Source organism: Rhinatrema bivittatum, chromosome 4, assembly GCF_901001135.1.
Source record: "Rhinatrema bivittatum chromosome 4, aRhiBiv1.1, whole genome shotgun sequence".
Taxonomy (NCBI): Eukaryota; Metazoa; Chordata; class Amphibia; order Gymnophiona; family Rhinatrematidae; genus Rhinatrema; species Rhinatrema bivittatum.
In genome coordinates, this window is record NC_042618.1 from 472,784,135 (window position 1) to 472,809,632 (window position 25,498).

The 25,498-nt window shown below is 49.6% G+C and overlaps 1 protein-coding gene across 6 annotated transcripts in view; it reads right to left on the reverse strand.

Annotated features, from left to right (window-relative positions):
- LOC115089200 (non-muscle caldesmon-like) overlaps window positions 1–25,498 on the reverse strand; it is a 268,564-nt gene that overhangs the window by 45,302 nt on the left and 197,764 nt on the right. For 5 of the 6 annotated variants that reach the window (XR_003856028.1, XR_003856027.1, XM_029597254.1 and 2 more), the window contains one exon: window positions 3,753–3,899. Coding sequence is in view for 4 of the 6 variants with exons in the window: in XM_029597254.1 (XP_029453114.1) it covers window positions 3,753–3,899 (147 nt within the window). In the remaining 2 variants the exon portion in view is untranslated. Of the gene's footprint in view, window positions 1–3,752; window positions 3,900–17,456; window positions 17,607–25,498 lie in introns of those variants that run through there. The other variant, XM_029597253.1, reaches the window with a different exon arrangement.

A 25,498-nucleotide genomic window follows, 5' to 3' on the forward strand; every position in this document is an offset into this window, starting at 1 on the left:
AGTGTCCATGGGAACACCTAGAAAGTTGAGTCAATACCCTCTACGAACGATGGAAAGGACCCACTAGTCTGAGGTGACACAGGGCAAGTGGTCCACAAAGAACCGCAGCCAGCCTCTGACCAGAGGGTCTGGCTTCGAGGGTATGGCCGATTGGCTTATGCCCTCTTGCAGCCAGTCAAAACCCTGTAGCGGGGCTCAGCAGGGGTGAGCCCAGTTGCGAGGATTTCCTGGCAGAGGACGGTGGGTCCAATGTACTGGCCGACAGTTGCTGGAGGGGCTCATGGTGATCCTTCAATTGACTTCTGACACCAAGGGAATGACGAGATACTGAGCAGATCGATGTTGGAAAGCGGCGGTGAACAAGTTTGTTGATTAGTGAAAAAGCTAGCATTTGTTGATGCAGATTTGGAGTTTCTGTCCAGAAAAGTTTAAGACTTTTGTCGGTGGTTCGGTTGACTATTGGAACACACAGTGAACGGCCACATCAACACACCGGAAATGTTTGGATGTATCAGCATGTAGTTTGGTCCGGACGAGGGGTGCCCAACATTAGAAAAAGGTGGATATGATATCTACTTCATTAAGAACGATGTACGAGTGAAATTGTGAAATACAGCAAGAATCCCCTGAGGAAGCCCAAATAGGGGTGAAACGAGGTGCCTTGTTGGGGTGACTGGCGCTAAAATAATTATTGAAAAGAACTTAAGGTGGAGGTGTTTCATGTTAAAATAATGATTGAAAAGAACCAGGGTGACTGATATATCTCAGCAGGAGAATGACTAACAATGTTCAATTGTAACTTTGAAGTATTACAGTATATCATTGGATGTAGATATTAAGGGCATTAGGATATTTTTATGGGGTATATGGTTTTAAGATGAATGAATGGTGTATGCATGTGAATGTGTGATATTAGGGGGTTAGGGTTGGAGTTGCATTATTGGATCTGGTCCGGACCGGGCATATTTAAAATTGTGTATGTGTGGTGAGGAATATAGTGGTTGATATATATGCACTGTTGAATATGGTGTTATCATCAGAAATATGTGTGTATCACAATGTAAAACATGTATTTAATTGTTATAAAATGTAATTTAATAACATGTTCATGTGAGATGTATAATAAAGGATATAAAGATTCTTGAATTGAGACAGATACTGAAAATTCATGGTTATATTTCTTGAGATTCCCTAAATGTGTTGGATTGTATATTATTGAGGGGATCTAGCAAGTGCCCCATAGTGATTGTGCCAGATCCTTCAATTGAGCCATAGCACCTTTGACTATCACCGAAAAGGTTCTCGCCAGCGCACGGGAGGTCCATGAGCTTCTCCTTGACCTCCAGCCAGAGATCCAAAGCTTGGAGCCAGGTCATCCTGCGGGCACAATGCCAGCCGCTGCCATCCTAACAGATGTGTCGAAGACGTTGTAGATGGAGCACACCTTGGGCTTGCCACATTCCAAGCCTTGCTGGACAAGAGCCATAAACGCGTCCTATTGCTGCTGAGGCAGACGCTCGTTCAACTCCTGGACTTATTTCCAGAGGTTCCCAGAATACTACGTTACATATAACTGGTAGGAAGCAATATGGGCAATCAGCATGGAGCCCTGGAATACTGTCCTGCCCAGGGCATCTAGCGCTCTATGCTCTCGGGCTGGAGGAGCGGAGGCATAGGTACGGAAACACTTGGCCTTCTTGAGCGCAGACTTATGTGGGAGTTGGTACCTCTCAAACCCCTAGGCCTGCTGCATCAGATAGACCTCATCTGCCTTCCTGTTTATCGGAGAAACAGAGATGGGGTGTTCCCAAATTCTAAGGAGTAGTGTTTTGAAGATGTCATGAATGGGAACAGCTACCACTTCCTTAGGGGCATCAATGAACTGGGAAACTGGAACGGAATAGTTTCTGCCATGGCCCAGACAAATCCTGCAAAGGTTAAGAGTCTTCAGGCCGGGACCGGCACCGCTCCCCTGGAGGAGGCGGGTCTGAGGGAAAATATCCCTGGAATCATCAGATGAGGGCTCTGAGGTATCTTCTTCACTGAGATCACCCAGAGAAACCAGTGGACGACCCCTGCCCTGGCCCTTCAGTTTGGGCACAGAGGGCACCGTAGATACTGAGGCCCCTGGAACTGGATTAGGGAATGCCAGTCGTGGAACCAAGGGCCTCGGTGGTGCTGCGGGCTGCACCAGGCCCTCCATCTCGGAGGAACCCCCAATGGGACGGAGGAGGCAATGGTAGCTGCGGGGGCATCGATGGACCTCTGGGTACCGGCAGCGGCTGCATAGGGAGGATTCCAAGAAGGACATCGAGGCACTCCAGCAGCAGTGCCAGTAGAAGTACTGATGAGGCCAGCAGCTCGATGCCCTGAAGGGCTCAGATCACCGCCAATTACACCCCTACTATCCAACTCATCTTGGACAGAATGGACAGAGGAGGGAGGAGGCATCACCAGATCTCCCTCCGAGCCTGGCACCGGCATTGATGGGGAAAGCCTGGGACTCCCAGGTTCGATGGAGGTCAATGCCCTCCTCTCCATGGGGGTCGCTTCAGGGTCATTACAGCTGGTGCCAGTGCCGACCTGAGCCCTGTGCCATGCAAAGATGGTGACCAGTGACGATGCTTTTGTGACTTCCCCTGGTGCCGAGGAGGATGGAGACGATTCCAACGTCCCGGAGCTTGAAGTCACCGATGACAGCTGATCTTCCGCCCCTGTCTCCAGAGGGGGGCGTCAACAGCAAGGGCTCGGTGTCCATCAGTTCCCCGCGGCCTCTTGGAGTCGACGCTCCTGATGCTGAGTTGAAGGCTCAGATTTTTTGCAACCGAAGCGGTTTTCCATCTTGTCTGACCGGGTGCTTCAGCCTTTGCGGGTCATCTGGTCGCAAAAACAACACCCCCCCCCCCCCGGACATCATGCGATGCCCCCAGGCAGAGGGTACAAACATCATGCAGGTCCGTGATGGAGGCACCGGTGGAAACCCATAGCAAAAAGTACCAGTCGAGCGGTCGCTGCCCAGCAGACACCGAAAGCAAGACACAGCGGGAATCGACCGCAAAGAAGGGAAATAAAGCTTACTGCGCCTACCAGGCAGGGAGAAAGGGGACCCCAGCGCAGACAAGAGATTTTGAAAAAGAAAACACTGCGAAGAAGCAGAGCCTCACAACCGTGAGACGATGCTCCGTGGAAAAGAAGAGGCTGAAGGGGGACCGTTGCGTAAAGTTTTCCGTGCCGGGCTGCATCTGATGTCGTCACTTGTGGGGACTAACATCCTGCTGTCATAGGAGAATGCAAGTTAATCAAAGACCAGGCACACAGAGGAGCTCCAGTACAACATTCTGATGAAATAATATTCCATGGAGCGTTTAGCACACGGGATTGGGAAACTGACAAATCTGTAAGTGTCACAGGCTCTAAACAGTTCAAATACCAGTCCTCCAGGTGCATGCAAACCTCATTTGAAGGACAGTTAGTTGAGGCATACCCCATATCTGAGTTGATCACATCTCACTTACAGGCCGATACAGTACAGCACTGTTAGCCCGCGTTTGGATGCGCATTTTCAACGTGCTAGCTTTACCCCTTATTCAGTAAGGGGTCGAAAACGCGCATCCTGTCAAAAAAGAGGTGCTAGGGACGCGCTAGAGAACCTAGCGCCTTTTTTTTTTACCGCGGGCCCTCATTTAAATATTGAATCGCACGCGTGCCGGGAGAGCGGGCGCTTGCCATTTTATGAGGGCTGAGAGATTTACCTGTTTTGGGCATTAACTTCTGCTTTCTCCGTGACGGGCCCTTCCCCGTCTTCCTCCCTCTGTAAGCGCAGCCTCTCCTGCCGAGCCCGGCGACGGCGCTCTCTGGCGGCTTCTTCCTCATCATCATCATTTCTCTCGCAGGATATTCTGCAACGCAGACGTTTAAGACAAAAAAAAAACCATCAACCCTAGAGCTGCTAGACAGACCCTGGAGAAGCAGGTCTTGCTTCTCAGTACCTAGGTTTTAGGGGAGTTCCTGCCCCAAGAGCTGACCTGCTTGGGAGGGCACTTGTTACTGCTGCTGAAAGTGACTGAGATTTATTTCTCTGCGATTCTTGGGCTTCGTGCTGCTGTTGATGCCCTCACCTTTGGTGGAGTGTATCATTGTTTGGGACTTTGTTCCTGCCATCGGTGCCAATAAAGAACTTTTATTTTGAACAATGAGCTGATGAGCAGAAGAGGCCCCTCTTCTCCACCCCTGAGGGAACCCTGGGAGGTCATGGGGCCTGCCCTTGGCCATGAGCCTCTCTGTGAGCCTGTGGCCAGGACCCGGGTGGGGGCAGAGGCTACCATCTAATTTGAATGTAAGCGTGCTTTTCTTCCCTACCCCAGCGTTCACAGGATATGGGGCCCAGGTTTCCTGCTGCCTTCACGCTGTTGAATTTGTCACAGAGGCCACCCTCTCATCCCACTGTCTGAGTAAACTAATCATCTCCCTTTTTTTCCAAGAAATCAAACTCTACGATCATAACAGGCACAAAGAAAGCCGGCTTGTCTGACATTGCTGCCTGAATGTTCCACCACTACCTTAAACTCAACATGGCCAAGACCGAGCTCCATGTCCTTCTCCCCAAGCCCACCTTTCTCATGCTGATGGTCCCCTCAGCCCGTAACCTTGGGAGTCATCTTCCACTTCTGTTTAAAACCTATCTAAACCCCATCTTTTTGAGGCTGCTTTTAAATCTTAAGCCTGATTGTCTGCCTTCTAGTTTTAACCACTGTCTGTTGACCTGTATGTTTGTGTTAGACTGTGTTTGAACAACGCTAGATACCTCAAGTAGCGCTAGAGAAATGTTAATTAGCGAGGCAGACTAGTTCAGGCTCTCCCCGATGATTCAGAGCCCACGGCTACCCTTGTATGAACTTCAGTTCTCTTCTTACTTTATCTTTACAATTTGAAGCAGGGATTATGAGAGAGAACGGCACCAGCAAACTCATCTTATCACACAGGAGAACGCCTAATGAAAGGCGCAGAAAGGCCAAAATATTTCCAAGTACATTAAAGTTACTACTTTACAAATGATCAGCACAGAGTGCCCGAGCCGTAAGCTCCAAGCAAGGAATGAAAGCAGCATGAACCAGGAAAGCATGGTCTTAAAGACAGATCTGATGGACGGCAATGGGACCGATCGGAAAACCCCCGAACGCGAGGCCTCGTTGTTGCCACAGACTCAGAATGGGAGAGAACCCTTCGTAAATCAGGACCTGGGCTTGTGCAAGTTGCCAAATCGGTAATGGCTTACAGTTTTATTTAGATAAATTTACTTACTGAACAGTACTTTTTTTTTTTTTACGTTAATTGCTACCGGAGCAATCTACTTGGCATTAGGCAATCAGGAGGAGGTCCTGCTCTTCTTTCCTATAAGCATGCAAGGATTATTTGGAGAACAAAAAGAACTCGGTGGGAAATGCAGCAGTCAGAAGAGTATTCACAGTCACACTCGTAGCTATCTGTAGGCAGCATTTATGTTCTGATTTACCGCAGGGTTACACCAAAAGCTTTCTGCATTTGCCACTGAAGGAGTGAGAGTGAAAGGTCTCCATTTTTCCCCACGTGATTCCGAGGTAGGCACCTACTGTACTACAAGGGAGCATATTTTATCCAACTCTGCAGCCAATGACTCTGGTCACAACGTACAGTGGTGCCCCCTGGATCAGCCACTAGATGGCCCTAGCTCCCTGCTTAGAACCCTTACAGCCCCCTCCAACCTGCAGGGCTGGGATCGGTTGCCCGATCCTGTGCTGTGAAGCCATTTTAACATCCCGTGTAGTCATTCTGATTTAACAATGAGCAGAGGGCATCTCACCTCTTGGGGTACGGCACATACAGAAAGGAACAGACCACAAGCGAGAGCTTCCCCCACCAAAAGGGAATGGGAGGGGTGCTGGCGGGATACCTGCCCCCAAAGCTCTAACTCCAGGCAAGTTTTGAAAAGAATTTAGAAAATATGTTTAAATTTTGATTTACCTGAAAAAAGTCAGGCTGGCCAAGAGTGAGTGGCCGAGACCCCTGGCATCACCCTGAGCCATGGCAGATGTAGGGTCCCCAACCGTCTGCTCTGCAACCTCAATTACCAGGGGGGATGGTCCCACCAGGACCTGACAACCCCCTGGGAGGCGAGACGCTGTGCACTACTTGCCTTCTGCTGCAGAAATTTTCTTTTTTTTTAATTTAAAGGAACCCTGACCAAGATCCCCTAACAAACCAAAAAGCAGTACTAAGCTATGGAGACCAAACTACCCCTAAAACTTAGCAGCACCAAGAGACACTAGGCTTTGCACCTCCACCATCTGCTGGAGACAGAAGAATACTGGCAGACACTAGGTGGCACCTCAGGGGTATAGGACAGAGTCCGCGAAGTCTTCTTCTGTCTCCATCTGCTGGTGGGGAGGCAAAACCCAGCTGTCCTGGACTGATCCGGGTACGTACAGGGAAAAGGAGTTACATTCAAGTTCTGTTGTCCCTTTCCCCTTCAGAACCACTGCTGGGTGACACAGAGATATCTCTGAAAGTAATCTTGTACAGTCTATTGCAAACAAACAAAGGTGTGGTAACGAGAGGATCACTATGTGTCTCCTGTGGAGGTGGCAGTATTTCTTCATATTTTAATCAGAAATCTTCAAACAGCAAATTAAATCATTCGTCTGGTGCATGTGACAACTGGTAAATGATTTTAGCAATATTTTCTCACATTCTGTTAACACCACCAAGAGATATTTTGAGTCTGGTGGCAGGTGGTGGGCGACCTCTTGGGGTATCTCTCCAGCCCTGATTCTCTGTATAAATTTCTATGCGTGTGCACAGCATTGGCCATCAACATTTACCAAAGGCAAAAGCAGACACACAACACGAACAGGGTCCAAGAAGCCAACGTCAAGCGGCACAGTAGTCAGAACAGGAAGCATGGGGGTGAGGGGCGGGCACAGAACTCTCAGGCTTTGATGTCATTGATTAAAGGCGTAACGTGAAGAATAAATAAATGCCCTGAAGTCGCCAAAGATACTTTCTCTGCCAGTACCTCTTATCAAGGACACCTTGGGTTCTTGCAAAGAAGCTCTCTCATGCTGATGGCGATAACGTACAGATTTGTCCTGGACGAGCCTGCTGCATCCCATGTCTAGAAGGCAGGTCCGTATTTACCAATCAGAAGCCCCTAGGAACAGGGGTGAGGTGGGGGATACACCTCCAAGGATGTGGGGAGCCATCGCAGGCTTCCTGGCTCCATGTCGTAAGAAACAAGCCAACCCAGTCCTATGGTATGCATGGGCTCAGCCATGAGCCTTCACCTACAGCTCTTCGGAGTCCCAAACGTGTTTACCTCCTGCCCATGCAGCCTCGTTATCACAGTGAGAGTCAGCCAGGCGAGACACACGGAACCCGAGCGTGCCCTAGATCCTCCGCCAGCCCCAGGAGAAATTAACGTAGTCACAGAGTGATGAGGGCAGATGAAACCCAGCCTGCCAAGGAAGATGCTCACGGAGGTGGCTGCTGCTGCGTGCCGGCGTCAGGAAGCACGCAGAGGCTGGTCCTCAGCCCCCTCAGAAGTATGCGTTATAAATCCTCGCTATCAGCAGGATAGCGAGGATTTATAAAACTGCAGCCCCGCTGGTCCATCCTGGGGGTGCATTCTTTACAATGCTTGCATCTGCTGCGGGATTCCTGCTTCCAGGAATTGCTTACCATGCTAGCAGGGGACTGAAACGTTTGCCCAACGCACTTGTAGGGGGTCGAGATTTTTTTTTGTTTTGTTTTCTTAATGATGCGAATAGCTTTTCTATGACATTAACCATCAGCATCCTTAAAGCTTCTCTAATTCGAATGCATTTCAAAGGAAGACAGCACTGAAGACGTCCGTTTCAGAGGGGCCCAGCTCCACCTCCCCAGGCATCTGGCAAGGCATCCCAGTGCAAATTCCAGCCCAGTTACAGTCACATCTAGACAAAGAGTTAAGGCTCTTAAACACAGCCCGAGTGCTGTATCAGGCTCCCAGGTAACTGGGATTTTATGCCTCTAAGAATATTACATATTCTCTCTGCCTGATCCCAAGCTAAATAGTAAGAGATCCATATTCAACAGATCGTTTGGTGGACAAGTCAGCCAGATAACTTACTCCAAATATTCAGCAGCAGACACTTCTCTCTGATTACACTTGGCCAAAGTTACCCGGCTACATACATGTAAGTGGCTAGGTTAGGTTTTTAAGTTCTACGACAGCTCTCTACTTATCTGGGTATCTTCACATGATGTCCTGGTAAGCAGCACAGTAAACATTTAGAGAAAACGTCATTCCCGTAACCCCCCCGCCGTGCAGGGAGCGAGGCAGCCTCTTCCCTGCTCTCCCAGCCCCCTTCTGCTCCGACCTCTCTCCTGGCAGGGTTTCTGGTGAACAGCTATGGAGAACCTGGATTACCAAAACGGGGACGCAGGAGGTAGGGGGCGATCTGCGTACAGGGGGGAGGAGTCGGGGGCCAATCTGAACACAATAGGATGGTGGGGTGGGCGTCAGGCCGCTGGCCCGCAAATGACTTTTATTTTTACAGAATTACTTACCCGCCTATCTTTTGAAGATATCCGGATGATACGTGGAGAGCTACCTGGCCAAACAAGGTCGAATAACTTTAGATCTGCTCTGAAGTAGCTCTAAAGTTATCCAAGTTACTTAACCGGATAGAGCTAGCCAGATAACTAAAAGCCTCCCAGAAATCCCCTCAGAAAGCCTCTTTCTGTCTGGCTAAATTGCAGCCATACGACGAGTTACCGATAAGTGGCTGAACATGGCAAAACGGGCCCTTTAGACGGGTAACTTGTGAGTTAGCCATCTAAATGACCTCTGAATGACCGTCACTCAGCGCCATCTGCCTCAGCCAGCCAGAGAGCGGGATACATTCAGCGGCGCCACCAAGTCAGCAGGAGAGGCTCAGCGGCCTAGAAAACGGACTCCTAAGAGTGCAGCCCCTGCAGACGCAACGCCCTCCGCCGGCTCTACCTCGGGTGAAACACAGCGGTAAGCATTATGTGGCAGAAAACACCTGGAGCCGGCGCGCTCTCCGGTCCTGCGAAACACAGCAACAAGGTAAGGAGAGCGGCCCCGCGCATAATTACCATTATTGCACGACTTCCCAACCAATGTTAAGAGAAAACTGCTCGCGAGGCAGTCTCCTCCTACCTGAGGTGAAGGCAAAGGGTCTTTGGGTGGGAGGATGGGTACAGCGGGAGCGACGCACGCGGGGAAACCCCACACTACCCGCCAGACATTCCCCGTCATGGGTTCTGCGGCCTTCGGTGGACTTTTCATGTGCGCGCACGTGTGGCTGAGAATAACCGCTGCGCATGGACGTAGGTTTGAAGGCTCTTTGCGGGGTGTTCTTCCTGCTGGGCTAAGAGATTACGTCGTCGCCATTTTCTCTTCCTTTCTAAAAGCTTTGCTGGCCAGGCTCGCTTTCCGCGTGACGTGGCGAGCGTCACCTTTATTGATCGTACGTCAGGGGATTCCTCCTTCCTTTACTGAGCTTTAAATCTCGCCTCCCGTTAATTCCCGCGCCCCCTTTTCCTTCATCGCCGAGGCTCCGCCATTTTGAAGCTGACGCTGCTGCGGCTGGCGGGAGAGAAACCCCCCCAAGCCTCCTGCAGGCGGGGCGTGGACCCAAATATGAGGGAGTTAGAACGGATCGGGGGAGGTTTACGGGAAAATCTATGAGGGGTAAGGGGCACGCAACGGGATGGAGGCGCTGAGTAGGGGCACAGGAGGTTTTCACGCCGGTTTGCCCAAGGAAAAACGTGAAATTACAGATTTGCAGACTGCGCCCGTGCTTTAGGGATCAGGCAAATTAGCCATGGTAACGTCGCAAAAATAGCACCCTAAGTCAGCGAACCTGCCCCTTTAATGACATTTTGTATTTGAAAGCCTCCTGGTCTGTTTGCAGAGAGGAAAATGAAAACCGAGGCTGTGACCCAGGACCAGTGAATCACCTGCCATGTCCCGCCTGGTGCTCCTCAATCACCAAAACAAGAGTCACCTTATAATCTTATCAGCAAAACCCCGGGGGCAGGTAAGCAGCTGAAAGGAAAAAGCACAAGGGATGATTCAGAGCAGCATTAACCCTGCGACGGGAGGCCAAGCCGCGGCATACCTGTCCCGTGCCGACGCCGACGTCCTTCCCATCCTGGGCTGCTTTCGCTCTGTTCTGTGAAAGCTCGGCGAGAAGCAAGCGTCCGCAGCTAGCGCCTGGTTCTGCACCGTGGAGGCCTGCGTGAGCGCGCTGAATTATTTATCGCATGGAAACGGCAAGAAGCCGGGCTTCATCCAACCGCTATCCAATTGCATTAACAACTGTGACGATATCCGGACCATGCGAGTCCAGTCAGGAATCGCTGCCTAGCACTATTAAGTGTTAGTAATTAGTCTCTTATTGCAGGGAGGCAGCAGGGGTGCCAGCTGGCTGCAGGTCAGCAGGGACAGGTCGAGCCAGTCCCGGGCCATTCCCTCCTGTATGCATTGATTGGGAGCTTCCCCATTTTTCTTCAGGAATTCAGATCTACGACTGTGAGAAATCACCGAAGCCATCTGGAGACCCCAATGGAGGCGCCAAATCTCCCTTTCCAAGAACTGAGAGAAAAAAAAAAAAAACCAAAAACAAAACTAAACCGATATGGGCAATTCAGAGCAGCTGAAAGGCAGACTGGGGAGCCCAGCAGAGTCGATCTTTGGAGCTCGTCTCTCCCTGCCAGCAAGGCCGCAGGAGGCGCGAGTTTGGCTGCTGAGCACAAGTTAGCCGGTCGCCTCCGGCCAACCGCGGGGCGGCGGTGAGAGGCCTGCGTTTCCTCAGCCACGGCTGGCTCTCCTTCATCACCAAGGCAGTGCCAGCGGAAGGTCTGCTGCCGAAATCTGCAGCCGCCTCTCTCTCTCTCTTTTGGTTAATCCAGACCAGGTTATAATCTATGGCACGTGTGGCCCTCTTAGGAAAATAAGAATGTCTGTTGTGTAAAACCAGGACTGGAGTTATCTGGGAACCCTGTACCCATTCCCGTTTTTTTGACGCCGCTCGACAGACCAGGGGCAGTGGAGGGTTCAGGATGGGAGGAGGTCTTATTTAGGCCACAGCAGGTCACCCTGGCACAACAGATGTAGCACCTGAAGCATCCGACATAAAAGGGGTAATTTTCAGAAGCATCTACACTTTTAAAACTGGGTTTTACATGCTTAAATGCACTTTACCCATGGAAGTGGGCTTTTGAAAGTTGCTATTGAATTGTCGATGGGTTTTATGTGCATAAGTGCACTTTAATGGGCTTTTGAAAATTTGTGTGCTAATGTTTCATTTACTACACTGTGTAGCTCCTTTAAAAATTACCTGCAAAATGCCAGAATGATTCACTTGGGAAGAGCAGACTCTTTCTTTCAATCAAGTCAGGACTGCGGGATCTGGAAGACGTTTCGTCTTTGATATGTCTTATGATTACTGGAACATACATTTTCCCATGGTTTTTATGTTGCACACCGCCCTGAGCTTACTAGGCGGGCAGTATGAAGCGTGAGAGTAAATAAGCAAGCGCGCCAGGATGAAGCCGTTCCAACTGGGTCATTCCTGACAAACTAGCTTTGGCATTTATAGGTTTGAGGGGTTTTCGTTTCATTGGCTGGTTTTGTTCCATCCGGTACTTTCGTTTCTCAAGTCAGACGTCAGGGTTGGGATGACGCATCGTAACTAACGAGAGCGAGCGATTCTAGCTCTGCTTGCGTCTAGGTGGCTCAGCTGCTGACAGATTTAAGGATACAGAAAACCAAAATTTGTGAATCCTAGAAATTCCCCGGAGATGCGTTCATTAAAGATGAGACAAGGCCGGCTCAGTGGCAGTGCTGGGCACCTCCATGCAGAAGGCTCCCGCTTTCATTCCCGGGTAGGGTCTTCTGAACCCTGGGTTGGCCAGGACTGGGGATGAACATAAGAAATTGCCATGCTGGGTCAGACCAAGGGTCCATCAAGCCCAGCATCCTGTTTCCAACAGAGGCCAAAACCAGGCCACAAGAACCTGGCAATTACCCAAACACTAAGAAGACCCCATGCTACTGATGCAATTAATAGCAGGGGCTATTCCCCAAGTAAACTTGATTAATAGCCATTAATGGACTTCTCCTCCAACGTTCACTGGCCTGGGATTGTCACGGGCATCAACAACAGTGACAGCTGGTGGCCAGAGTTAGAGCCCCCATGCCACAAGGTTCAGGAAGAAGGCTCCGATGCACGGCTCCCAGCCCCAGGAACTTTGCTGCAGTGACCGGACAAGGAAGTGTGGGAGAAGAAGGGGATTTATTACAACAGAGGGGGATCGTGTCTTCAGGAAGCCCAGCGCCGGCTTCAATTCCCTGGAGAAAGGAGGAGGAGCTATGAGACAAAAAAAAAAAGAACCAATGTTCTCTTGCTTACGAACCTTTCAACACGGTGGTGCTCGTTTTCTGCCGGTTCCCTCTGGACTGACCAGGCCACAGCTCTCACTATTTACCCAAGGGATGAGGCAAGGACGTCTGCCCTGCTTATCAGCTAAACCTTGTGACCAAATTCCGATCGATGCGGTCGCAGGGGATGTCAGAAAGCTGCAGCTTCGCAGTTGGGGGCCTTAGAGGGACTGCTCCACAAGCAGCTCTTCATTCTAGGCTGGCGGCAACAAATATCTGTGTGTGGGGGAGGATTTTCACATTGTCCGCATGGAGCCAGATTGTGTGCATACGTTTTACTGGGGGACTTTGCATCAGTTTTCAAAGAGAAAGTTTAATTTTGAAAGCTTTCTTCAAATACCAGCGGACATTGGCAAACACTTTTTCTACGGTAAACTTTGCGTGCAAGCTTCCATGCTCAGTGCTAAAAATGCAATTTGCATTCCTCCCCCAACCACGCTGGGTCCAACCTTCCAATCCGGCAGATCTCGTTCCTCTTACTCACTTCCCAGGGATAAGCGGTGGTTTTCCTCAAGTCCACCTGGCAAATGATTGTTTATGGACTTTTCTTCCAGGGATCTGGCCAAGCCCCTTTTTAAAGCCACCTTGACCAGATCCAGAGTTAACAATTTCCGCAGCTTGCATGAGCGCTGAGTGACAAACTACCTCCGAGCCGTGGCCAGCGTCCCCCCATGGATACAGGCTTTGGAGACGCAGTGCACAGAAATCCTCATTATTACAACCCAGATGCCAAGCCCAAGAGTGCCTTCCCTGGATTAGAGGAACTAACCTGTTGGTCTGCGCACGCCTCACATCCGGCGTGCTGCAAGAGAGGGGAGCGAGAGGTGGGGAGTGCACAGGCGGGCGCGAGGGACAAACCTCCATCCAGCCACCCTCCCTGCCCGCTGCTTCCCTAGATGGGCAGATGTTGGGGGAAGAGCTGGGGGCCGGGGACAAGGTTGCTAGGGTGCAGCAGGGCTGCCAGCTTTGGAGAAATCTAGACCTAGCATGACTGACCCCCATCCGCCCTACACCTCTGCACACTCACTTATTGTTCACCCCAGGTTACAAAGTGAAAGAAATACATAATACATAGACCCAGGTCCATAAAACTGAAGTCGGAAGTCAGGCTTACAGTAAAGTCCAAGACGTGCCAAAATCAGACTCCGCAAACGCCCGCCGAAAGAAAAACCTCTAACATTTCCCTAACGCACGCGACAAGATGCAGGGCCTCAGGCAGCGACGTCCAAAGAAGAGGTCCCAACCCCCAGCCTCAGCCAGCCGAGCGTGACAAACTGACGGCACGACCAACGGGCCCTTCTGTGACGACCTTAACCTCCCTGCAGGATTCCAAATGCATGAGGTCACCCAGGACAGGGAATTCTTACGGAGCGGCTCATGAACCACAGCACCAACCTTATATTTACCCCTCCCCATTCAACAGGAGAGCCAACGCAAACCCGTCAATGCAGGAGCAACTTCATCGTACATCGGAAGCCAAAATCGAACGTGCAGAATCTGGACAGCCCGCCGGGTGGGCACTGGGCAAGCAATAAGAACAGAATTACAGGACTATTATGACTGGACCACTGCTTGAAATGCCAAGCGACCCAATAAAGACTTTAAAAGTCGGCCCAGGCACAATTTAAAGAAGCCAGCTCCGGCGGTCACTTTAATATGATCATGTGTTATGTAGGCTCTTAAGGAGAATCACCCCTACTTTCTACTTGTGCAATCACAGGTTCTAATAATGCAAAAAAAAGGAAGAAATAGCAACAGTATTTAATCTCTGCAAAATGGCCACTTGGTTTCTGTAAATTTAACACCATCGTTTTACTGCCGAGAGATAAATGGAAGCTTCAGCAAAGGTCTCTGCCCGTGCGGGTGAGACCGAGACAAAGAACCGCATAGCGTCGGCATAGATTCTGTAACCAGTACAAACCCCAGCCAATAACAACATGTAGACGTCAAACAGAGATGCAGACAGGGCTGAGCCTTGCAGAACAGCTGGAACCACTGCACCCTGCTGCCTCCCTTCCCCAGCATTTGACATCACTGGAAGGGTCAGGCATGGTCCCCTACCACCCATTCTCAGCAAACAACGGAGGGGCTTCCTCTCTCTCTTTCCCTCCGCACCCCAGTTCAACAAACTCTGAGGAACAAGTCCCCCTCCCCTGTCCCGCTCAGTGATTCCATAAGTCCTATGTGGCCCTTCTCCTGAAAGGTCTGGGGACCCTTGCTTAAGAAGATGATGCTACTGAAGTTAATGGAGGAGAAGAACAGGCGAGGAGGGTGGCCAGATGGGCCTCCACGGAGGATCATGGAGGATCTACCATACCAGTCCTGCTTTCTCCCCATTGTTTTACAGACTCGCCCTTACGCTTCCTTTACGAGAAAAGTTAGAACACAAATTCACAGTTACACTGGGGCAACTTCAGGACTGGACCAGCCTAACACTGAAGATTTGGAGCCAAATAGATCGGGTTTCCAGGGTAACCAAAATACACAAATTAACCCAGCTCTCGGACCAAACGTATACAAATCTCTCTCTTAAATATTAATTGCGGGGCTCCTATAAGGCGGCAGATCTGTCTGTGGGCCTGAAGACCCAGACCTGAAAACCAGAGGTGAGAGCTGAAGGTCACACCTGTACCAAGAAGCTTGTGTTCTAGAACTGATTTTAAAAAGGCGTTTCTGGAGCATAGGCTGAGCTCAGCGGGCCAAGAATGGGCTTTGTTCATTTCCACAGTCAGACAGCCAAAAGCAAAATGGTATGCTGCTGTGCTGTTCATCATGAAAAACCTTAGCAAGAAACTTGTCATGGCTGCACAGGCCGATTTTAGGTAGCCCCAGAGCAGGGGTAGGACAGGACACAGGAACAGGGACGGTCATAGGTAAGTAACGCCCAGGGCAGGAGCAGCACAGGACAATGCAAGGTCTTCCGCCTGACCAGCTACCGCCCCCTTGGGTTGGATCCTTAAGTTCTGGTGGTTGGCTGGACCTAGCTGGAGGTGCACTGGAACACAGGGATTCAGGGCACGGAAGGACACTGCCAATGAAGCAGAGCAGCCCTCGGGATACTAGAAAGTGTCCACAGGAATCAAGAAATAGGGCAATGCACCAAAGGACAGACAGACGGAACAAAGCTGAAACAGAGTACAAGGCAAGGCAGGGGTCAGACTAACAAGACTAGGGCCAAACAAGCAGCACACAACACGCAAACAAGGACCAAGAAGGCCACTAGAATAGACCATACAAAGAACAATAGCAAACTAGAAACCTGGACAAGGGCTAAGAAAAACAGAAAGTGAAACAGGAATTAGAAACAGGAATGCACAAAGCAAGAAGGCCCCCTAAGAGAGAGGGCCAAATCCAAGGCAGGAAACCAGAGGGCCAGCCCAAGGAGCAAGGCGACTCCAAGATGAGGTGAGGAGCCGCGAGAGAGGGCCGCTTTGCTGATTCGTGTGCCTTTGTATCAAGCCAGCGCAGCTCATGCGGCGCACAGAGGGACACGCAGCAGTCAGGATCGCTACAGAATTAATACAGCAGAACCATCTGGACAGTACCATCAGAGGACGGGCACTAATAAACCAGCCCGCTTAAGAATAAAAAGGCACCACTAGGTAGAGCTTCCGAATATTCGCTTGCCTGTTTCCTGGTATTAGTGATTTCTTATTGGCTCTTATCCCTAGGACTCCTTTAATGTAATTTATTTCTTATATTTTTGCATAACATTTCACCTAAATTAAAGGCGTTGCACTGGCTAACCTATACGGGTCTGAGTCCAGTTTAAAATTCTGGCCTTAGTTCCTAAGGAGGGTCATGGATGTGCCAGGAGTGTGCTGTGCTCCTGCTGTGTCAATGTTAGAGAGTTTCAGGCTTCCCGTGACGAGAGCAAGCTCTTTGTCGTGTGCTGGCCCCATATTATGCAACGCTCTTTCCAGGCAGTAGAGAGTGGAAGTCGGTTAGTGTAAGTTTAGGAAACGTTTGAAAGCTTGGACAATCCTTCTTTCAACTGCTACGGCGTGAGCTGCATATGTAAAAGTGGCATATATACCATGGCAATTTCCAAAAGCCCATTTACACACGTAAAACCTTCTGAAAATTACCCCCAACCGTTTTATGGGGATGCTGTCCTTTTAGGGTTTTTATTTTTAGCCTTTTGTGTTTTAGTAAAATTTAAAACAACAAACAAAAAAAAACCAACCCAAGAAAGTGAGGGCAGGTTAGAAACCGAGCTGCTGTTTATTTATTGTACTTATCCAAACACTTATATACGCCTCCCCGTCCTTTGTAAGGACGCTGAAAGCAGTGTCCAAACATAAATCCATGGTCCGAGCCTTACAGAGAGGCTGCATTAGAACAGGTCCTCACATCTTATTATGTAAGGAGAGTCAATTAGTCCTCCTTAGGGTTGCTAAAGCAGTCATGGCTGGGGGGGGATCTCCTCCGCGTCGTTCTTCCTCAGGGACCCCTCCCGGTGGGAATCAGGAAGGTGACCGCGGTGCGCGGCGTGTACCGCGCCGGCGTGAAACTCTGACCCCACCCTCACGACCAGGTTCCAAGCGGACGGCCTACGTAACACCAGCACAGATCCAAGCACCGCAGATCATTCCGGAGGGACAGCAGCTAAACAAGGACGGGTTTTTCAGTTTATAATCAATGGTTTGTTTTTTGTTTTTTTTTATCAACCTCTTTCCCTGCCTTACAGAGGTTTACAACCGTAAAATCTCTCCAATTCTCCTCCTTTACAGATCCTCCCTCACGTTGTCCATAAAAAACGGACTATTTGTCCGCCTTTTCCCTTTCCATAAACGCCCTCGCACGCATGTTTTTCAGAGGGCGATTTCACTCTCCTGCATGCAAGCTTTCAAATCAACAGAGTACGAGACAATTTCAAAGTTTACGCTCAGCCCTAGGAGCCGGAATGGCCTTCCCATCACCCCTCACCCAGCTCAGAGCACCTCTGAACCCAGGCCACAGGACTCACCTGGAAAGAGCCAACAGGTTCTGCCTGCGGTGGGACCCTCCGATCATGGCTGAATGGGGCCCCTGCGACCCTGGGAGCCGCTGCCCAGCTCAGCGCGCAGCCGAGCAGACGACTGAGGTGGGATAAGCCAGCGCAGGGGTCATTCTTCGCCGCCTCTTCCCGGGCGTGCTTGATCTGCTCAGACCTCCTCTCCAATGCTGGCTGCCTGAACGTGCCCTCTGCCAAGTCAAACGCTTTTACTCCACAACCCTATGGTATGAGCTCAGATTTTCTGTTACTGTATTCTCTATAATAGAGGCCCTTCCTCGCCTGCCCCGGTACCTGAAAAGCTGAAATTCCCACAAGCTCAGGGGCTTTCTATTCCAGGATGACTGGCGGGGATGCCAGCAGTGCCCTGTGGTTTGGGGTTTTTTTTTTGTTTTAAATAAAGAGCTCTTTTGTTTTAGCCTGTTTACCTGTTCTTTGAAAGGTCCAAACGTTAGGTTGCCTGCCAAGCTACCTGGCTGCAGTCAGGTCTGCCTCATGGGCAACCAAGTGTCAGTGCAATTTCTAACGCACCGACACTGCCTGGTCAATCTCCACCTTAAATCCCAGCAAGGTGGTGCGCCTCTTCCTTCTGCCTGGATCACGGCCCTGTAAAGGTCAACGGGACAGAGGTTCCGCACAGCTAATCTAATCTCTGGAGACGCAGAAAGATTTCCCGGCTTCCTTTAACTTTCCTTCGTAGCTGCCCTCTAAAATGTATACGCAAGAAATCTGCAGGCTTATTCTTCACCAAGGCAAGACTTCCTGTGCTGCAGGAGAAAAATGCCCGCCACCGATTGGCACCCTTATAAACCAAGACATGGGTCAAGGCAGCCAAGAGCGCGGAATCTCCAACTTGCCGTGGAAAACGTAGACCAACGTGGCCCGCCAGATCGATGGTGACGCTGCTGCTCTGAGGTGTGATCCAAGCCCTGGGACAAATTATTTTACCTTTATAAGCTGATGATGTCTTGTTCACTTTAACTAGGCCTGAACTCTCTCTGCCTGTAGTGGTCGATGAAACAGAGATTTGGATATAGATAAATCTGAGATCGTAAATATTTCCCTGGCATGTTCTCAAGACGACCATTTTAAAATTCAATTCCCATTCAAATGGGCTAAAAACAGGGTGAAGTATTCAGGGGGTTTTATTGGGACAGACCAGTTCCCTCCTCTGCTTGAGGCTACTTCTCAAGGGATAGGAAGATGGTTGAGCAGAATTGCTTCAGTAAAAAGGAACATTTTATCCCGTTTTTGTTACCTTTTAAAACTCTTCCCATACTTACTCTCTGAAACTATGCTGAAAGTGTGGAAACAATTGATTTTAGACTATATATGGTGATGCAGACCGCCTCGAGTCTTGCAGATTGTCTGGTTTCAGCCTCTACAGCCAACTTCATTTCAAATTCTCTCTTTGCCTGTCTTATCAGTGTTTTACACTTAACTTGACAATGCTTATGCTTTTTCCTATTTTCTTTAGATGGATCCTTCTTCGATTTTTTGAAGGATTTTTTTTTTTGCTAAAATAGCTTCTTTCACCTCACCTTTTAACCATGCCGGTAATCGTTTTGCCTTCCTTCCACCTTTCTTAGGGGTAGATTTTCAAATAGCGCGATTTGGCGTACTTTTGTTGGCGCATCAGGCGCAAACAAAAGTACGCTGGATTTTAGTAGATACGCACGTAGCCGCGCGTATCCGCTAAAATCCGGGATCGGCGCGCGCGCAAGGCTATCAATTCCGTATAGCCGGCGCGCGCCGAGCCGCGCGCGCCGAGCCGCACAGCCTACCTCCGTTCCCTCCGAGGCCGCTCCGAAATCGGAGCGGCCTCGGAGGAAACTTTCTTTTGCCCTCCCCTCACCTTCTCCTCCCTTCCCCTACCTAACCCACCCGCCCGGCCCTGCCCCTGGACCGCCCCGGGCCGTAACCACACCCCCAGGCCCACCCCCGAAACGCTACGGCCCGCCCCGAAAATGCCGCGCGGATCGGGCCCGCCCCCTCGACACGCCCCCCTCGGAAAACCCCGGGACTTACGGTAGGCCTATTGAACATAGGCGCACCGGCGCGCAGGGCCCTGCTCGCCTAAATCCAGGCGGATTTAGGAGAGCAGGGCTCTGAAAATCTGCCCCTTAATGCGTGGAATACATCTGGACTGCGTTTCTAAGATTTTATTTATAAACAATGTCTATGCTTGTTGTACACTTTTAACCTTTGCAGCTGTACCTTTCAGTTTTTTTCTATTTTCCTCATTTTATCAAAGTTTCCCTTTTGAAAATTTAGTATTAGAGCTGTAGATTTACTTATTGCCCCCCTTCCAGTTATTAGTTTAAATTTGATCATGTTATGATCACTATTGCCAAGTGGCCCCACCACTGTTGCCTCTCTCACCAAATCCTGCGTTCCACTAAGAATTAAATCTAAAATAGCTCCCTCTCTCATTGGTTCCTCAACCAATTGCTCCATAAAGCAGTAATTTCTTACATCCAGGAACGTTATGTCTCTAGCATGTCCTGATGATACATTTACCCAGTCAATATTGGGGTAATTGAAATCTCTCATTATTACTGCACTGCCAAAAATGGTTAGCTTCTCTGATTTCTCTTAGCATTTCATCATTTGTCTGACCATTTTGGCCAGGTGGATGGTAGTATACTCCTATCACTATACTCTTACCCAACACAGATGGAATTTCTACCCATATAGATTCTACTGAGCATTTATAGTCTCTTGATGATTGTTATCCTGTTGGACTCTATACCCTCCCGGACATAAAGTGCCACACCCCAACCAAGTTGATCCTCCCTATCATTGCGGTATAATTTGTACTCTGATATAGCACCGTCCCATTGGTTATCCTCCTTCCACCAGGTCTGCCATCCTGACTGCAGCCTGCGGCACATCAGCGGCCGCCTGTTAGGGCTTAGTCTGTGTCCGTATGAACTGGGCTGCACCAATCTGATAGCGGGTCTTGTGCTTACCTTCCTGAAACGTGACACCTAGCCACATTAGGGCATGGGAAAGAGACTTTGGGGAACCTCTGGGTCAAAGCAGGATCTCTGTTTTATGACAGTAGGTAAATGCTCTGGTTCTTCTTTGCTAGAGTAAAATGGTTATAAAGTGCTTTTTCATTTGTACTTCCCACCTGATCGACTTTGCAAATTATATCCACATATGGATGATAAGTGCTGGGGGGGGGGGAGAAAGCCTGATTATATTCCATTTTTGGCCCATGATTACTATTTTGATTGGTGGAATAACTGGTGCTGCATGTGCTCGTTACCCGTAAACGAGCCTGGAGTTTTTCCTACAAGGCAGCTTCCCATGCAACAGATTTTCCTGGCAGCACTCAGGGAGTTGGCATATTGCTGGAAAAGGTGTGTTCCCTATCGCTTGAGGCTGTGCGGTGGCGACCGGAGAGTGCGTATCGCTTACTGCGGTTAAACGTAACACTTTAGACAGATTTGGTCTCCATTCGTTTCGTGGCCAGACAATCAAGGCAACGTGGGACTCTGCGTAGGATCCCCTATCCCACGCCTGGGAACGGACTTGAAGGGTTTTGTGCGGGGGTGGGGAGGCTTTTCCTGTTAAAAGAAATTCTCATTGTAGTTTATCTAGTTACGTCAGTATCTGTTTATGTTACGATGTGGCTTCTCTGCAGCTATACTGTGTAACTGGTACACTTTTCTTTTCTCAATAAAGTTTGAATGGGGAAAAAAATTATTTTACCTGACTGGGCCAGTTCTGGTTCTGTCTCGCCCTGTCTTTGGCCTACAGATCCACAGATACAAAGGGGGGTTAAATTCAGGACTTAATCCACTTGTTAGGGTTTAGCTGGGTGCAGCCCTAAAACAAAGACAAAGAGGAGCTCTCCTGGTGATCTTTTGAGAATAATTGCTGGTTTTGGCACTTCCTGCATCGTCCTGTCTTGTTTTGATCATCTCTTAAAATGTGCCTGCTCTTTACTTCAGGTCCATCTCTTGCAGAGTAACATCGCCAGTCGCCAGGCTATAGCTGCCTACCCCACCTCTGGGCACTGAGTGACCCTGAGTATCTGAGAGAGAAAAGGTCATTCTCTGATGGAGCCGAGAAAACTCAGCCTGCCTCTGAAGCACAAAAGCATCCACGCCAGAAAAGGTTTTCTGAAGCTCATGAAACCGGCTCAGGGGTTCCACGGACCTGCCGGGGATTTTGCCACGAATCTGGCTCTTCTCCTGAAAGACATTCTCTGGAGTGACCTGAGGAACCTACAGATCTTTTATCGCTTACAACTCTACTTGTAACTAAGGCTCTTAACCAGGGCTTAATTTGTAGACAAAAACAGATGTGGAAAGTGTGGAGTGGGGCAAGGGGGAGGGGACAAAGAGCAGAGCCGCGCCTAAGTGTGACCTCTCACGGGGGAGGGGGGGGGGGGGGAGCCAGGACCTCTCTCCCAAACACTTCCTCCTCCAAAGGGCCCTGTGCCACTTTTAAAAGATCCTACATTAAAGCCATGAAGAAATCATGGGAGTAGACATCAGGGGCGTAAACGTGCAAATGGTGGTGATCTGGCCACTGATTTTCCCCACCACTATAAGGTACCGGCCCTGGCTGTCCTCAACCGTGGAAAGGCACTCCCAGGCAACCCGTTTGCCAATCAGGATCGCCACGCCTTCTTTCCTACGGAGTGAGTGCTGCCACCAAGTAGACCTCCCCCACCCAATCTTTTTTTTTAACTTCCTATGCTCCAAAGCGGTTAAATGCGTCTCCTGTACGCACGCGACCTGCGCTTTATGCCTGCGGAGAGATGCTGACAGTTTAGTGCGTGTTACTGGTGACCCTATACCTGCAACATTCCAGGAGAGAAATCGAAGACGTTCGCCCATATTTAATCCAGCAAAGCGCGCTCTGTCCAGTAATAGGGTCCAATATGGAGTTAGTTAGGGTCAGCTCCCCCCAGCCTGGAAGCCGAACCTCTGGTGATTGCAAGACTCAGTGTTAAGGGTGCTAGATCATTTCAATGGGTGGGTTCCTAGGTTCCCTCCGTGGGCCTGTATGAATCCAGTCTCTGACGCTCCTACTGCTGCCACCAGGAGCAAATGGCTTTCCTTGCAGATCATTACCTTGCCTGTCGTCAGCACCTTCCACAATTTTCTATTCCTTGGATTGTAAGTTGTTTTGTGCTGTAGCTGACCCTTCCACCACCTCCGTCTATGGGTCCTGAAAAGATGGCCAATGAAAGCGTTGCCGACCGCTACTGTGTAAAGCACCGTCCTAGCACTATCTTGTCAGGACCCACAGACGGAGGTGGTGGAAGGGTCAGCTACAGCACAAAACAACTTGCAATCCAAGGAATAGAAAATTGTGGAAGGTGCTGACGACAGGCAAGGTAATGATCTGCAAGGAAAGCCATTTGCTCCTGGCGGCAGCAGTAGGGAGCGTCAGAGACTGGATTCATACAGGCCCACGGAGGGAACCTAGGAACCCACCCATTGAAATGATCTAGCACCCTTAACAAGGAGGCTTGCAATCACTGGCTGAATTTCTCAAAGTCTGAAATCAGTTTCTGGAGATTACGCAAGTGACGTTCCTTGCAATTATTTCACTACTTGTTTATCCTGTGAGGTTTGCTAAACCTAATCTTGTAATTCTGGTGCCTTCTCATCAGGCCTGGATTCGGAACGAGGAACCTGAGCGGACTCTGCAGCTCCATTGCTTGGGTCCCACACCACCGGATCAAACAAATGGCCCTTTGTCAAAACGCCATTCTCCGGGAATGCCAGGAGGTAGCATTCATCGTGAAAAGCGGTTAAACAGGCCTGGGAAGAGATAACCAGCAATAAAAACAAACTTACGGCCCAGTGTCACGGTGCAATGCCAAAGAAAATGAGAGTTAATTGTAAAGCACATGGCATTAGCTCCTAAGGAACACGGGATTGGATGCGGGCCATCCGACCTACACAGCACAGAAGCAAGCTTCACGGGCGACTTCAAATAACCTCCTGATCTCACGGGCTGCATGATTCACGGTTTCTTCTTGTATTTAGTAATTTAGGGCCAAACCAATACCTTCTTCCATCAGGTACATGCGTGCTGTTTGTAACTGCTTAATAAGAGATCACAATTGTCAAAGTATTTTTGCACATAAAAGAAATCCTGAAGTCTAGTTACACAATGTTAAGTTCCATTTTAGGAGTTACCATCCAGAAAAAAAAGACCTGGGCATCATACTTGATACATGGAAATCGTCGGCTCAGTGTGCTGCGGCAGTCAAAAAAGCAAACAGAATGTTAGGAATTAGTAGGAAGGGAATGGTGAATAAAACGGAAAATGTCATAATGCCTCTGTATCGCTCCATGGTGAGACCGCACCTTGAATACTGTGTACAATTCTGGTCGCCGCATCTCAAAAAAGATATAGTTGCGATGGAGAAGGGCGACCAAAATGATAAAGGGGATGGAACAGCTCCCCTATGAGGAAAGACTAAAGAGGTTAGGACTTTTCAGCTTGGAGAAGAGACGGCTGAGGGGGGATATGATAAAGGTGTTTAAAATCATGAGAGGTCTAGAAAGGTTTAATGCGAATCAGTTATTTACTTTTTATGGATAATAGAAGGACTAGGGGGCACCCCATGAAGTTAGCAAGTAGCACATTTAAAACAAATTGGAGCAAATTCTTTTTTACTCAACACATAATTAAGCTCTGGAATTCATTGCTGGAGGATGTGGTTAGGGCAGCTAGTGTGGTTGGGTTTAAAAAAAGTTTGGATAAGTTCTGGAGGAGACATCCATAAACTGCTACTAATCAATAGGCAATAGCCCGTGCTTGTTGCTGGCATCAGTAGCATGGGATCTACTTAGTGTTTGGGTACTTGCCAGGTACCCGTGACTTGGATTGGCCACTGTTGGAGACAGGATGCTGGGCTTTAAGGACCCTTGGTGTGATCCAGTATGGCATGTTGTATGTTCTTATGTAGCACTGGAAGAATGTCTTCCAGTCTGGCACATCAGGAGTCAGCAGCAGAATGTCTCTTATTTCAGTATTACTGGTAAAACGGATGAAATTTGCCCTCTCTCTGACTACAGCAGCTTCCAAAGTATCGAAGAATCAAACCCAGTGTCCCAGCTACAAAACTATCATTGCCCCATGTCTGGCAGATCAAGTGAGATCACCAATGATCATTTGCCCTTGCACGGTCGGTAACGAGCTGTTTAAAAAAAAAAAAATCACAAATTTCTAGGTAAAATTGACGACTTTCCATCAAGGGAGGAGCTGGGAATTAGGGGAAATGCATCAGAAGGTCAGAATCTGCTGAAAATAAAAGCGAGCTGGCCAGGTGGAGCCATCTATTAAATCCAGGAACTTGGCTCAGGGTGAGGAGATTTTGCGCTCCCTACCCTCCCGCCATGGTTGACTGAACGAGGTAGCCTAGGAGAGAAGCACCCATGTGACGGTGAAAGCGTGGGAGGAGGCTGCCCAGACGTCCCCTGGTCATGCTACAGCCGGGCCCCTTCCAGGTTCTTCAGGTGCCCAGGACACGCCGAGGGCTTCAGCTCAGCCACACAAAGCCCTGCAGGTTTCCTTGACGGAGCAGGATGGGAAATACCAGATTGAAAAGTGGTTCAAGCTGAGACATCAAAGGTGGCCCATAGCGTCCCTGACATGTGGCGTGAGTTAGCCGGGGGGGCGATCACATCTCAGGTAAACCACCTGGGGGGGCTTTTCAGACTGGATGTTCAGACATCGTCACCCAGAACTCAGAGGCCGCCTCCACACGTCCCTTGCGATCCACTCCACGTGAAGTTATTTCCAGTTTCCGCTGAACGACTTCCGGCTCCATCCTCGTTTTTTCTGCTGATTTGGCAAACATTAAGTAACTCGGGTGGGTGAACATGCTTGGCTCAATCCTGCACGCTGGGCTCTAACTGGCAGCTTCCGTCCCCATCACACGCTGCATCCCCCCCTGGGTATCTCCGAACGGCAGCTCCGCCACTGTCTGCAGGGCCTTAATCACAGCCCACCCTAGCAGGGTCCCCCCCCTGGTA